The sequence below is a fragment of the Ammospiza caudacuta genome, chromosome 9 (genome assembly GCF_027887145.1).
Source record: "Ammospiza caudacuta isolate bAmmCau1 chromosome 9, bAmmCau1.pri, whole genome shotgun sequence".
In the NCBI taxonomy this organism is placed as follows: Eukaryota; Metazoa; Chordata; class Aves; order Passeriformes; family Passerellidae; genus Ammospiza; species Ammospiza caudacuta.
The window spans coordinates 33,209,120-33,222,687 of record NC_080601.1 but is presented as its reverse complement, the minus strand read 5'-3'; the positions used below and the strand labels follow the sequence as shown (position 1 = coordinate 33,222,687).

Below are 13,568 nucleotides of genomic sequence, written 5' to 3'. Positions count from 1 at the left end.
ACACCCCATGCAGTAGGGACAAACTGTTTTCATCACCTGCCTTTATCAAAGCAACTTGAGTTGGTTCCACACTGCTGTGAAATCAGCAGCATCTTCTGCTTTTATAAAACAAAACAACTTTGTTTCATGCTAAAATAGAACCTGGTGTTTCTACTCGGAAGAAATATGATGTGCTTTTCACTTTTTATGAGACATTTTGGAAAGAAGGCCCACCTTTGATTTTATCTACATTTTTCACTTAGTTTTTGTTTTGTTTGCCAAGCAAGATCAAAACCCCACACAGTGGGAATCTATTTTCAGTAAAAGCCCACTGCTCATTTCCATTCTTCCATCACGGTGCCCAGGTGAAAATGAAAATAAAACTTAAAGTAAGTGTATTTGAAGGCAAGTAGGCAATATTATCACAGGATCATGGAATGTGAAGGGGTTGGGAGGGACCTTAAGGACCATCTAGTCCCAACCATAGTGCCAGGGACAGGGACATCTGCTAGACCAGGCTGCTCAAGGATCTTCCAAAGTGTCCCTGGACACTGCCAGGGATGGGGAAATCCATGACTTCACTGGGCAACCTGTTCCAGTGTCTCACCACACTCACAGTAATGAATTTCTTCCTAATATCTGACCTAAATTTTCCCTCTTTCAATTTTTATCCTTACTCCTTGTCCTATAACTACAGTTTTGGCGAAGAGCATAATAAAAAATACTTTTTAATTGTTATATTGTTTATTGCAAGACGAACGGGTTTATACGTTATTTGTGCAGGTATTCCCCTTACTAACAGGAGAATGGAAGGGAGCAGTGCTGTGCAGGAACTTCACAGGAACAGGCTGGGCTGGAAGGGACTTTAAGGATGGTTTGTTTCCAAGCCCCTCATGGGCAGGGACACCTCGCAGGGTGGCGGTGGTGCCGAGGAGCGGGGACAGGGTGACAAGCGACATCCCGACTGCGCTCCGTCCCTTTTCCTGAGCGGGCCCCTCACGGCCGCCGCGCTCCCGCCAGGAGGCGCTGTGGGCACGGGGCCCGATCTCAGCGCGGGCCCTGCCGGAGCCTCCCCGCTGCAGACGAACCCTCCCTGCCCTCGGGGAACCGCGAAGAGCGAACTGCGGGCGCGGCCGGGGACGGACTCCGAGCCGGCCGCGCCTCTTTCCGCGCCCCGGCAGTCGCTCCGCCCCGCAGGACTACATCCCCCAGCATGCCCCGCGGCGGTGCCGCCCGGCGCGGCTGCCGCCTTCCGCCCGGCGCGAAGTGTCGCGCGGCGCGGCCGGAGCTGGGCTGGGGCCCGGGCCGAGCCCGCCGAGCCCCGCCGGGCCTGAGGCGGCGGCGATGGGCGGCGGGCGCTGATCCCGCCCCGCTCCCGCAGCCAGGCGCCCGCCATGGAGGAGGAGAGCATGGAAGAGGAAGGCGGCGGCGAGGCCATGATGGACGACCAGAACCACAACAACTGGGGCGCGGGCGGTTACGGGCGGCACCTGCTCGGCGAGCGGCTGCTGCCGCCGGCCGGGCCGCCGCGCCCCGCGGGGCCCGAGCACAACGGAGCGGGGCTGCGGGGCTGCGAGCCGGGGGCTGCCGCCGGCAGGGTGGGGGCGGCCGGGGCCATCGCCGCCATCAACATCAGCGCCTCGACCTCCAAGTTCCGTGAGTGAGCCGGGCCTGGGCACGGGGGGGCCCCGCCTGCTGCTGTGCTGAACCCGCTGTGCTGAACCCGCTGGCCCCGCTCCCCTCTGCGGCTCCGCTCGTTCCCACCCAGACCCGGAGCTCGCCTCGAGAGGCTCTCGAAGCGAGGTCAGACGGGTTAAGGCGCCTTGGAAGGCGAAAACAGCCTTTGCTCGCACAGCGCCCCAACTTCTGCTTTGCTGTCACGGTGGCTGTGGCTGTAGTGCTGGGAGAGTGAGCGTGGGCAGGGCTCTGGGCCGCTGCTGGTTCTGAAGCCCTTTAGCTCAGACCTTTCCTATACACTTTGCCTCTCAGCCTAGAAAAAGCTAGAGATGAATTGGAAGCCTGTTTGGGATTGCTGCTGGCAGCTGTGGGTAGAGCCCCTGCAAGGATTGTGCTGTCCCGGAAGGGATGAGTGTCTGCAAAGGGTTAATTTACCCAAGTTAGCCCCAAAAATAGAGTGATAACATCAGAGAATGGTTTGGGTTGGAAGGGACCTTAAAGACCATATTGTTCAAAGCCCCCTGCTTGAGTAGAACACCTTCCTCTAGACCAGGTTGTTCAGAGCTCCATCCATCCTGGCCTTGGCATTTCCAAAATGACCTTTGTGTGTAGCTTCTAACAAAAATGGCATTTTCTCCCTATTTTTTCTATGTTAAGATCTAGGCAATGGAAGATTTTTTGCTGTACATTTCAGTTCTACTTTTTTTCCAAAAGTCACCTTTCTGGGCAAAATAGGCCTTTTTTTTTTCTCATGGACTGTTGGAAAACTTGGGTTTGGGTAGTTAAAAGCATTCCTGGAAGTGCAACTGTGTGATTGCCGCGACAAAATTGAGATGGGAAATGCACTTTGTGTGTCCTCCCTGCTTTCCCCCGTGCTCTCTCACCTGTCCATGTCCAGGGGTGATCAAAAGCTCAAAGTTCAGGCTCCTGGATTCCTGCTTCTTGGGTAAGCCTGGCTTTTGTGGCACATGGCCAGGGCTGGCTGCTTTGAAGTTAAGACTCCCAGGCTCTGTGAGCTCCCTGGCACTTTTCCTGCCTTGCTTGTCAGGTCTCCAGGTACCTTGGGGTGGCTTCTAAGCCCTGGAGACAGCTGAAATGAGATGTCGTTCGACCTTGCTAAACTAGGCTCTTGGAGTCCTGCTCCAGACATTCAGAATCTCAGTTTTTCTCTGTGTTTCAGAATTAAAATGGTTTTCAAGCTGTTTCCAGCAAGTGGGAAGGTGATTTTCCAGCTAATCCACAATTTATGACTGAGGGGGAGAAGCAGCAGCAGAGCATGATTTTGCTTAGGGTGTGGTTTTGGAGTTCTTGTTTTCACTTCTCCAGCACTGGTATCCCAACGCAGTGTTTTACTGATCTTTTTTTAAATAATTATTTTCCTGGAAAACAGAAAATTGTCTGAGTGAAGTTCATTAGCACTTTTCCACATCCTTGTGTAGTGGACAGCTGTGGTGGTACATGGAAGTGAACAGAACAAGTCCAGTGAAGTGGGATTGACTGAGAACCTCAAGGAGCTGAGGTGGGCTCCTGCCTGTTCTTCTCCTGGTTCTGACAGAGGATCCCTTGATCACCTTGGTTTAATTTTCACCCATAGAAAAAGGGAGAGGGGTCTCTTTGGATATAAGTGTTTCCTAGGAGGGAATCTGTGTGTGCTGGATCCCTCCTGCCTGCTCTGTCCCACTAATGGCAGAGCATGTGTGGAGAAGTTTGCCAGTCCCAAGCTGGATGGAAAAGTTGTCTGTTCTCTGCTGCATGAGGCAGCTGGATGAACAACAGCTCCTGCCTTGCTTCCTGATGCAGAGGCTGTCCTGGACAGAGTATCCTTCCTGTCCTTCAAAGAGGCTAAATCCAGTTCTCCTACCTTGAGATTTTGGTGAGAGTGAGAGCTAAAAGTGGATTAGTGCATAGTTAATTTAATAGTTTTTTTTTTTTTTTTTTGGTAGCCTTTCTTGTACTTTAAAGCAACTTAAGAAAAACTTCTGTGTTATAGTAAAATTAAAACTAAATATTTACAGTTGATCAGCTTTAAATTACAGCATAACCTGATTGAGGTGAGCAATGAAGAGTTTCCATTTTGTTTCTTTTCTCCTTTTCAAGGAGGGGTGGTTATAAATGTTGCTGGGACAGGCACATGTGGCTGTGTGCACTGGCACATCCACTGGGTCTGCTGCCTTCCCTGTTGCATAACCTTGCTCAGTGCAGTGTGTGTGCATGGCTGTGTGGGCACATGGTCTGATGGAGGAAAAGTTACTGTTACTAACCAGCCTTCATGCGGCCTGAGAAACAGGTTATAAAAATAGAATAGAATTGGAAGCCAACCACGGGGCAAACTCATAAACTTGCTAATGTGTGCTGGGATGTGTCAGGCAGGGGGGCAGAGCAAAATCTCTTGTGAAAACATGCACGTGGGGGCTGAGAAACAGGAAAGCACAGGGCCACAGTCTGTACATGACTCTTGGACAGCTGCCTGAAGAGTTTGTGCACTTCAGCAAAATACTGAGCATTGTAGGGTGCACTGCTAATTGAGCAGTAAAGTTTCATGTATCTCACTTGCTGAGATGAAATGCAGCTTCTGGAAGATGCTTAGTTGCTTTCTTTTTATTGCCAGAATAAATGACAGATAATTGTCAGAGTGCTGTCTGCATTCTTGGCAGTAGGTTGGATCAGCCATCCTGCTCTGTCTCTTGCTTTTTAGCTACAGATTTGAGAAAGTGAGTGTGTGTAAGGTTTTATTACCAGTTTCATGGGGGATGTGTACCTACTCTTGATGGGCTATATTTTGTGGTTTTTTTTAGTCTTAGTGGGTTTTGCCATTCTTTTCATTGAAGTTGATATCAAAGAATTTTGTAGTTGAAGCAGTTCCATTATGACTATAATACTGATATATCTAGGTTATGATAGCTCATGCATATTGTTTTTTAATGAAATAGTTTCACTGCTGCATTTCACCTAAAGCTTTCCTTTTGAACTTTTTTTTTGTATGGAAAAGCAGCAGTTGTTGCTCAAGATTTACTTGTGAAGTCTTTAATAATTTTCTAGAAAATGCTGAATTCTCTGGAAAATACTGACTTCTTTCGATTCTGTTGGACTGATTTGTCTCCCAGCCCCACCCCCAGCCTTGCTGGGGTTGGATAAAATCCAGCATTCTAGCATGCTTTCTTACAAAATATCACTGTCACTTCCCAGAAACCAACTAAATTGCAGTTTGGGGATGGAAGCTCTTGGGCAAATTCTTTTAAATCTTGGACACATAATGTAAGGATAAGCATTTAAGCATGACATCCTAAAAAGAGAGAAAAATAAAAAATTAAAGGGCAATCTGTCTTTCCTTGCTAAGGGTCTGATTCCTTCCTTGCTGGTCTCAGCCCTGTTCTTGCAGAGTTTGTAGTTGGGGGGTCTTCAGGCCACCCTTCACTTGTGTGTGTGTAAGAGCTGCCAGGAGAAAAAGGACCTTACTAACTTGTGATAGTTATTAAAATTTTAAAGTACTTTGTTTACTGGATTAGAAGAATAAAAATAGTGATTGTTCTGTTTGTAGTCTTGGACTTTTAGCTATGTAAATATTGTGGTTGGCTTAGTTTCAGAACTGAAGTGTGGAAATCAAATTACATAGTACTTGTAAGAGACTTTTGAATGAGAATGAAGCTTTTCTGGAATGTTACTGTGAAATTATCAGTACATTTTCTATGCAGACTTTTCTGTGCAAGTCTCACGGGGCTTTTTGTGAAAGTGTTTTGTCCTTTACCTGTGCAGCATGTCTAATGGGCAGACCTTCCTGTCTGCTGCTGCTTTCTTTTTCCATATTGTAAAAAATTAATATCTCAACAGACTGTTAAAATTATTTTAACAGCCTGTTAAAATTATCTTACTTGACTATTTTCTTTCAAATTAATAGGGCTCATTTAATATGTTAAACCAGATGTGGGTGTGATTATACATTGAAATCTTAAAAGCAAGACTTGGTCTAATGTTTATGCTGACTTCAGCTTAATATTTTCTGTGGAGCAGAGTGGTTCTGTGGAGGCCCATCTTTTTTGGGGTAGCAAAGTAAAACAAGCTCAGGTTTTGCTGCAGAGTATAAACAGGAATAGTAAAGGTGCTGCTGCTGAGAACACCTGCCTGGAGTGTGGCTCTGTAAGGGATGAGAGCTCCAACACGGCGCTGCAGGGCAGGGAACAGGGGCTGAGTTCACTGCCAGGGAGGTGCTCTGCTGTTGCTGACTGCATGGCTGCTCCTTCCTGGGGCAGCTGACTTGCTGGACTTGCTAACTGAACTCCTGGTGGCTGTGTAGCTGCCCTGTGACCTCGGCTCTCTCGTTGGCAAGCAGTGATGGCCTTTCAGATTGCAGCCTGGGCTCCTGGTGCAGTGTCCTGCAGCCCAGGTAGAGGGGACCTGGTCACTGCTCAGACACTTTTGGGATAACTAGAACTGATTCTGGGATAACTAGAAGTGATTCTGGGATAACTAGATCTGATTCTGTAACAGCTGTGAAACAAGAGGGCACCAATGGCTGCAGCTGGATGAAGAGGAGCAGGAGTGCTGCACTAACATCCTCCTCTAAGCAGAGTTTCTGGCTGAAATACCCTAACATGGCACACAAATCTGTAATACTTGCTCCTACAGTTAGAGTTCCAACACCTCCTTGTCTCACACCTCTCTCTATTCCATGTTCACTTTACAATCTTTTATTTTCCTCATGATACTCATAACTGTTTTGCCAATTTCCTTACAGTTGTTCCTTATAATGCTGCCAGAAGTGACTCACTCACTCAGCTCCTTTCAATCCCTTTGAAAATACCTTTCAAAAATATTGCTTCTCAAACTCATCAGTGAATCTACATTTAAATGCATATTTAAAATTCATTGCTAACCAAAATATTTCTTTCCAGCGTTGTGTCTAAAATGGTCTGTGTGGGGTGAGAAGTATCTTTATTCTCTGTTCCATTTAGTGGAGTTCAAATGAAGAAGTTATTCTAGATTTCCTAGGCTGGATAGTTTTGATCCATTTTTGTTTCGATAGATTTGCTTTGATTTCATTGCTTGGATTCAAATCAGATTTGACTGAGGTGCTGGTGGTTGCTGAGGGCTTTTTGAGTGGGTGCTGTGAAGCTGTGGTGGTGTGACAAGGCAGTGAGCAAGTGCTGCAAGTAAGGCCCTGAAGGGAGGGTGTGAACCTGTGGGAACTGAGCCACGAGTGGATGGTTCAGAAATCCTCCCTGAAAAGAGAGAAATCCAAACCCTCCCGTGGCTGGGAGGGTGCCCTGAGTCACTGGTGCAGGAGGGGCAGTTGGGAAGCTCAGGAGGAAGGTCAGGGAGCAGTGGGAACCCTAATTTAAACACCTCCTGTTCTTCCCTCCCGTGATCTTTATCTGCAGTAATTGTCCCTGCTAGGGGGGAACTGTAATGCAGATTCAGAAAAGTTGCCTGGAAGCCTAACTGCACTTGAAGGCAGAAGGAATTGCATCATCTTTTAGACCAAGGAAGCTGCTGGTCCCACCTGGGACTTGTGAAATTAATACATCTCCTGGGAAGGAATATTCAAAACCTACCAGTCTTGGCCAGAGCTTGTCCTCATGAATGTGAAGATGCCAGGTTAATGATTGGTTCTGAACTGCCACAAAGTTTCATAATTTATTAGTCTGAACTAATCTTTTTATGATTTTTTATTATTATATTTTCATGTTACATCTCCCAGGAGTTTGCTTTTCCATGTTACTTAGGCCCCAAGGAAATAGCAAAGCACTGATTTGGCAGGTTTTCTGATTTTATTTTTGTAAATACAGAGGTACAAATTCAAGTCTGGGCTTTAGTTTTAGATGAGGTTGTTTTGGTGGAAGTGAGGTGTTCCCAGGTTTTTTGGCCATGATCTTGGTGTGATCTGAAATCACAGAGTGTTCATTTGTTTCTGGGCTTTTAGGTGAAGTTACTACATCTATTCTTGTCTTTTTCTTGCAGTAATGAATGTTATAACAATTGAAGACTATAAGAGCACATATTGGCCAAAGTTGGACAGTGCCATAGATCAGCTTTTAACTCAGAGTCCTGGTGACTACATCCCTATCTCCTATGAACAAATATACAGGTAAGGAAATACTTTAAATGCTGCATAACTTATTTTGTCTTTAAAAGGAAATGTTTATTTGATTTTGTTGTTTATGCATATGTCATATTTTGGGGAGACAAATTGGAAAGTTATATGAAATACAGTACTGTTTAAATGGTTAGAGTGAATAATAGATATCTATCTCCATGTTAATAGGAATAAATGCTAAAGAATTAAAATGCTGAAAACACTAACATTAAACTAAACCCCATCACAGTTGCTTAGTATAATGTCCTAGGAAATGTAGTAAAGACTCAACATCCTTTTCTCCAAAAAAATTGGCATGGTGAGCAGTTGATTTAATGTATCAAAAAGCTTCTTTATGGTAGCTAATAGGAACCAATTTGGTGTGGTTGATGTGCAGAAGGAAATAGAAGCACCTGGTGCCAAGGTCCTTTGATGTAAATTGACATTTGTGTGTTTTGCCTCAGGTGTTTTGGTGTGTTCTCCCCTTGCCAGGTGCCAGGCAGTTTGAAGGACACTCCTTTGGATCTCCATTCTTGTCTGGAGAAGCTTGGGCTGTCTTGGAGCTGCAGTTTGGTTTGAAAGGGATCTAATCACACAGCAGAACTGCCTTCAGGCTAAAGCAGTGCTCAGTGCTGGGGATGGTGGAGGGTTTGCTTCCCCATCACACTGCTGCTCCAAACCAAAGTGCTAAATGCTCTGGAGACCTGGCAGTTCCTTAAGAGATGAACTGAAATGGAGATGCTTGTCTGTAGGTGGCAGATATTCAGGGTGTTGGTGAACAGGATGGCAAGGGGTGACTGCTCTGGATTTACTGCCCAGGAGTAAATCAGTAAAACCCCTGGCCCTTGCACAGCTGTGCCACTGCTGTCTTGCTTTTCTTCACCAGAGTGTTGCCCTGTGTGGAATAATGCTGCCAGTCACTGATGGCTGGTTTTAGAGACTTTCAGCTCTGTTATCTCATGGCCACTTCCTTTTAGCCACTCTGCAGTTTAAAACTTTGGATTAAGGCAACTGTTCAGTTTTGCCCCTTAGTTCACATTGAAAACTCAAGAAACTTCTTCTTTCCCCTGTAAACTTTTGGAACTGCTTTGATCAGGACTCAGAGATCAATCATCATGTGTATAAATAATTGAGATGGCTGTTTGAATTAAGAGAGCCAGCTTTAGTGTAAGTAATCAGAATCCTTTCCCAGCTTGAAATCCCCAATGTGCAAACAGTCTGCAGTAAGAGATCTCTCAAAAGTGATCTCTGATCATGAGTAGGTGTGCAAAGTTAATTGTTTAATTATACCTAGTTATGGTTTGCAGATAACTGGACTTCATCCTTGTCATCTTTCTACTCCTCAAAAGTTTTATTTACTGAAGGAATACTGGGTTTTGAGTTTCTCCTGGATAACCCCCCTTTACATCTGAGGCACTTGGTGCAGGACTGTAATGATGCATGGATATCTGTTGGATATATTTTATTATTACCAAAGCTAAAGATTTTCCATAGTTTAGTGTTAATGGTAAAGCTGGTGTGTCAGTTTTCCTTTAAAAATTATGTCTGGAGTTGTAATTACTCTGCCACAGCCTCTTCCAACCAGGAGATTGATTTTGGTGTTTTTTTAAATATTTTTAGACTGTTTCTTTGATTGAGAATCTAGACAAGATAGATTGACAAGGGAAGGATAATTGATATTTAAAAATAATTGAATTTAATAAGGATGCTTGCTTGGAGTATTTTTGAGAATCTGTAGCAGACTTGGAGTATAGATCTTCTCTGTTTCTAAGCCAGTTCTTTTGTCTGAAAAGTGGAATGTTTCTTGAAGTGGTTCAAACAGCTACATGTATATATTTTTTCTTTACAACAAAACTGACATAAAATCCAGTAGTATTCTTGGTCATCTTTGTGCTGACTAAAGGAATCAAGCTTTCCATAATGCAAACTCAAATACATTATTAGATCCCCAAATATTTGGGTATTTCCTGTATTTGACATGGTCAGTGATTGCTGTAGGTGTTTACTCCCCAGCAGTGAGAGCTGGGAGATAAATTCCAAGGTGTGTATGCAGATACTTACCATGGAGCACTTTGTCTCTAAGGCATTAGTGTCTGTTTTCAACTGAGTCCAAAGCCTGCCTGTGCATTGTCACTTCCACTCATAAAAGGGTTGGATAAATTGGCAGAGAGGTGTGAAGGAAGGTTTGAGATGAGGAAAACATGAGCAGCTAAGTTGTATTTCTGGAAGCCTCCACTGCCTCCCAGGTGCAGTGCAGTTTTCTGTTCCTCAGGAGAGCTTGGATATTCATCCACTGCTTGCCCTCTTAAAGTTCATTTGGGATTTCCTTTTCCTAAGGTGTTTGGTTATGTTAAAGAACTAACAAGCTTGAGACTTCTTTTGGGTAACATCAGGGCAAGGATGATTCACAGAATTAGCCCACAATCAGGAACTGAAAACAGGATCTCAGAAGGAAAAGGAACCTCTAAGTAGAAGTGTTCAAATCAAATGTAAACACACCCTGTGTGTACATGGGAAGACTGGTGTTTGACTACTGAACAAGTTGCAGAAATAGAGGCAGCAATAGTGTGTGTAACACTAAGGAGAAGTGTTCTTTAAATATCATTTTAGTTGCATACAAATAAAGCAGTCAGCTTGTGGAAGTGGCTGTGTACTGGTTAGCTGTGCAGCAAACAAATGTGTGGCCATCTGCTGGAGTTACCCAGCTGGCTGATTTTGTAAGAGATCACAAAAATCAATCTCACTTTTCTTATCAGTGTTTCTCTCTTTGATCCAAACCAAACTGATATTTGTGCTCTTAGCTAAAAACATTATACCAAAATATCTTTTGCATTGGCATGTTTCAATAAAGGATCTGCTATTGGTAGACTTGATATGAAAGAAAAGGAATGACCTTGACTGATAACATATAAATAATTGCAAACTAGAGATGCTCAGTATTTTTAAAATATAATAATATAAGAAGTGTAGGTTGTCTTTTGGTTTTTAACAAATAACATAGTTCACCAAATAAGCAGACTTTTGCCATCTTTGTAGTTTGCCTGTTTTTGTGCCACCTTGTCAGTAGAGAATTGGAGAGCCATAGTTCCCCTACAGAGATACAGTGTAACTGTCCCATAGCCCTATTTTGGCTTTTGGGGCCCTTTAAAATCTGCAGAATTCAAGGCTGGGGTCAGGACCTTCCTGGAAATCATTTGTTTGCACATGTCCTAAGAGCAGTCTCTGCCTAAATTGCTTGTTCTTGGTGCAGAGGAGCGGAGAGGGGAGCAGAACAGAACAGAAATGTGACTTGCCCAGGGTAGCAGGTGAAGTCTCCTTGGGTCTCTTGCATTTGGCAGACACATTTTGAAATGCTGACTGAGGAGTAAAAGCTGCTTGGTACAGATGAATGTTGGTGTTAGTCCTGACAGTGAGGACTACTCCGATAACATCTTGCTGAAAATAATAAATGTATTTCTTTTACAACTTGTGTAAATATATCTTCAATGAATAGCCTTGTTTTGCAGATGTTATATTGCAATATGAAAGCAATAAAGTGTTCTTAGGAATCAAAGGTGGTACTGAAGACCAGACATAACACAGCAAAGCCATAGAACGCAGAATTAGTTTTATAGTCCTTCTTCTGCACCTTTCTTCATTATGAAATTGTAGAATTTTCTTAGAATTTAAGAAAGAAATGAAGAAAGAATGGAGAAGCCTGGTTGGGTCTGTAACTGTAGAACTTTTGCCATTTCTTTTTAACACTTACCATGGTTTTCATGCTACTTCTATGATACTTGTCAGCATTCCCCTTCTTTTAGTGAGGGTTTTGCCCTAGAATATTCACAGAATTGTTAAACCTGCTTATTTTAATGGAGACTTTACTCACAAAGGAGAGACAAAAGCAGAAGTAGGAGTGTGCTGTTGACAGAAATGTCCTGGCTGTTTGGAAGTGCCCTGTAAGAGAACTCATTGTAAGTTAAAATGAAGTTGGGGAGGGGGAATGGGATGGACACCCTGGAGCCTCCAGGGAGCCCCAAGAGCCTGCTGGAGCTCATTCCAACCTTAGAACTGTATTTAAAAGTTCCACAATCATTCAATTAACTCTATAATCCTCTAAATTAAAACTTGAACAAAATGTTTTGGTGTTACCTTTCATTGCAAACTGTTGTAAGTTCATTGTTTGTTCCTATATTTGTTTCTGCAGTTGTGTGTATAAGTGTGTATGCCAGCAGCATTCGGAACAGATGTATAGTGACCTAATAAAAAAGATAACTAACCACTTAGAGAGAGTCTCAAAGGAGCTGCAGGTAAGAAACTGCACAATCTACTTCTCTCTTTCCTGGGATCTGTGATTTTATCAGAGCAGTATGTAGGTGGCCCATGGAGGGGATTGTTATTATGACTGATTTACATTAAGTTACAAAATTGTCAACTGAAAACCAACTACTAGATCCAAAGCTTTGGCACTACCAGACCTTGGAGATCTCAACCACGTGGAGAGCACTGACTAAACCTAAATATATGATATAGAATGAAAAAATGGAGAATGGGAAATCTTAAGTATCATCTGGGATGTAAATACCTCAGTCAAAGTGATTTGAGCACATGTGATAAATGTCTGCCATTCCTGTGTAAATGTGTATGAACTGTTTATGGTTCTTGTGCAACCAAAAGCAGCACAAAAGGGAAAATCTAAAGGAAAAAATCTAAGTGAATTAAATATAGATTGTGAAGTATAAGTTAAGAGTTAATGCATACAGAGCTCTGTTACAGCTTATTCTGCGTTTTTCTTGCCTATCTGTAGATGTCAGTGGTTTACAGCAGTCCTAATATGTACAGTTTGTCTACCCCTATCCTTCTCTGCATCTTACCTGTGCATCCATGGTTGTTTTCATGTGTGTACCTTGTTGAACATTCTTTTTAGACTAGAATCTCCAGATATGTACTTGAAATTGTCATTGTTGTAGCAGCAGCAGCACTGCTTGATTTTTTTTTTCCCCTGAAGCTTTTTTCACTTCCATAGCTGATGTTTGAGTTTTGTACTGATTTGCAGTGCATGAGGTAGAGAAGCCAGATACCAAGAAACCCTAAACTACAGCAGCTTCTACAGTGCTTCTAACACATTGGTAACTAATTTAGGTCAGCTCAAAACAGTCTTAATACTTTAACTGCATGAGATATTTCTGGCTAAATGTGCATTCCCAAAATATATAGCACTGTGATCTCTCTGATGTCCTTTTTGTTGCACTGCTTTCCTCTTGTGGCTTTCCTTACAAGAAATTTAATAGGCATGGTATTTGCTAGGTTCTTTCTTCTTTTCTCTTTTATGGTCTCTTTATTCCTCATGGAGTGACAGCCTCAGTGTTCTGTAAAAATTGCTTGGAGCTGGTGAATGTAGTATTTAAAATAAAGCCTTCCCTTGGTTCTGCTGAGCTGGTGCAGCCTTTTTTCTTCTGTTTGTGAGAACTATGAATCATTTCAGCTATACAGGTTTGGCCAGTTCTTCTCATAGATATATCTCATAGTAATCCTTGGCTTTAGTTTGATTTGAATTTGGGAATACCCCAGATTCTTTACTTGCTAATCCTTGACTCTTCTCTTTTAAGTCCTAAAACTGAGGCAGCTGATTTTAAAGTTTGCTTTAGCACATATAAGCTTAAATATCTCTGTGTAAAAACAAGGCTGCCTTCTGAAAATCAGCTTGTTAAAAGAATAATTAAGACAACTGTTTAATGCAATCTTAGCCATGCAAAAGCTTCCTTATGTGGGTTAGACACACCTGTGATATAACACAATACCATCCTTGAGTGCATCATGTGGGTTTTGTCTGATGTGTGAGCATGACTTGGCTTTTGGATGA

General features: G+C 43.3%; 1 protein-coding gene across 1 annotated transcript in view; it reads left to right on the top strand.

The window, feature by feature from the left end:
- The first annotated feature begins 1,251 nt into the window (after nt 1-1,251).
- Nucleotides 1,252-13,568, top strand: part of CACUL1 (CDK2 associated cullin domain 1) — a 43,682-nt gene continuing 31,365 nt past the window's right edge. The window contains exons 1-3 of the mRNA XM_058810144.1: nt 1,252-1,635; nt 7,612-7,738; nt 11,913-12,015. Of these exons, the coding sequence (XP_058666127.1) occupies nt 1,374-1,635; nt 7,612-7,738; nt 11,913-12,015 (492 nt within the window). The 5' untranslated portion in view covers nt 1,252-1,373. The remainder of the gene's footprint in view (nt 1,636-7,611; nt 7,739-11,912; nt 12,016-13,568) is intronic.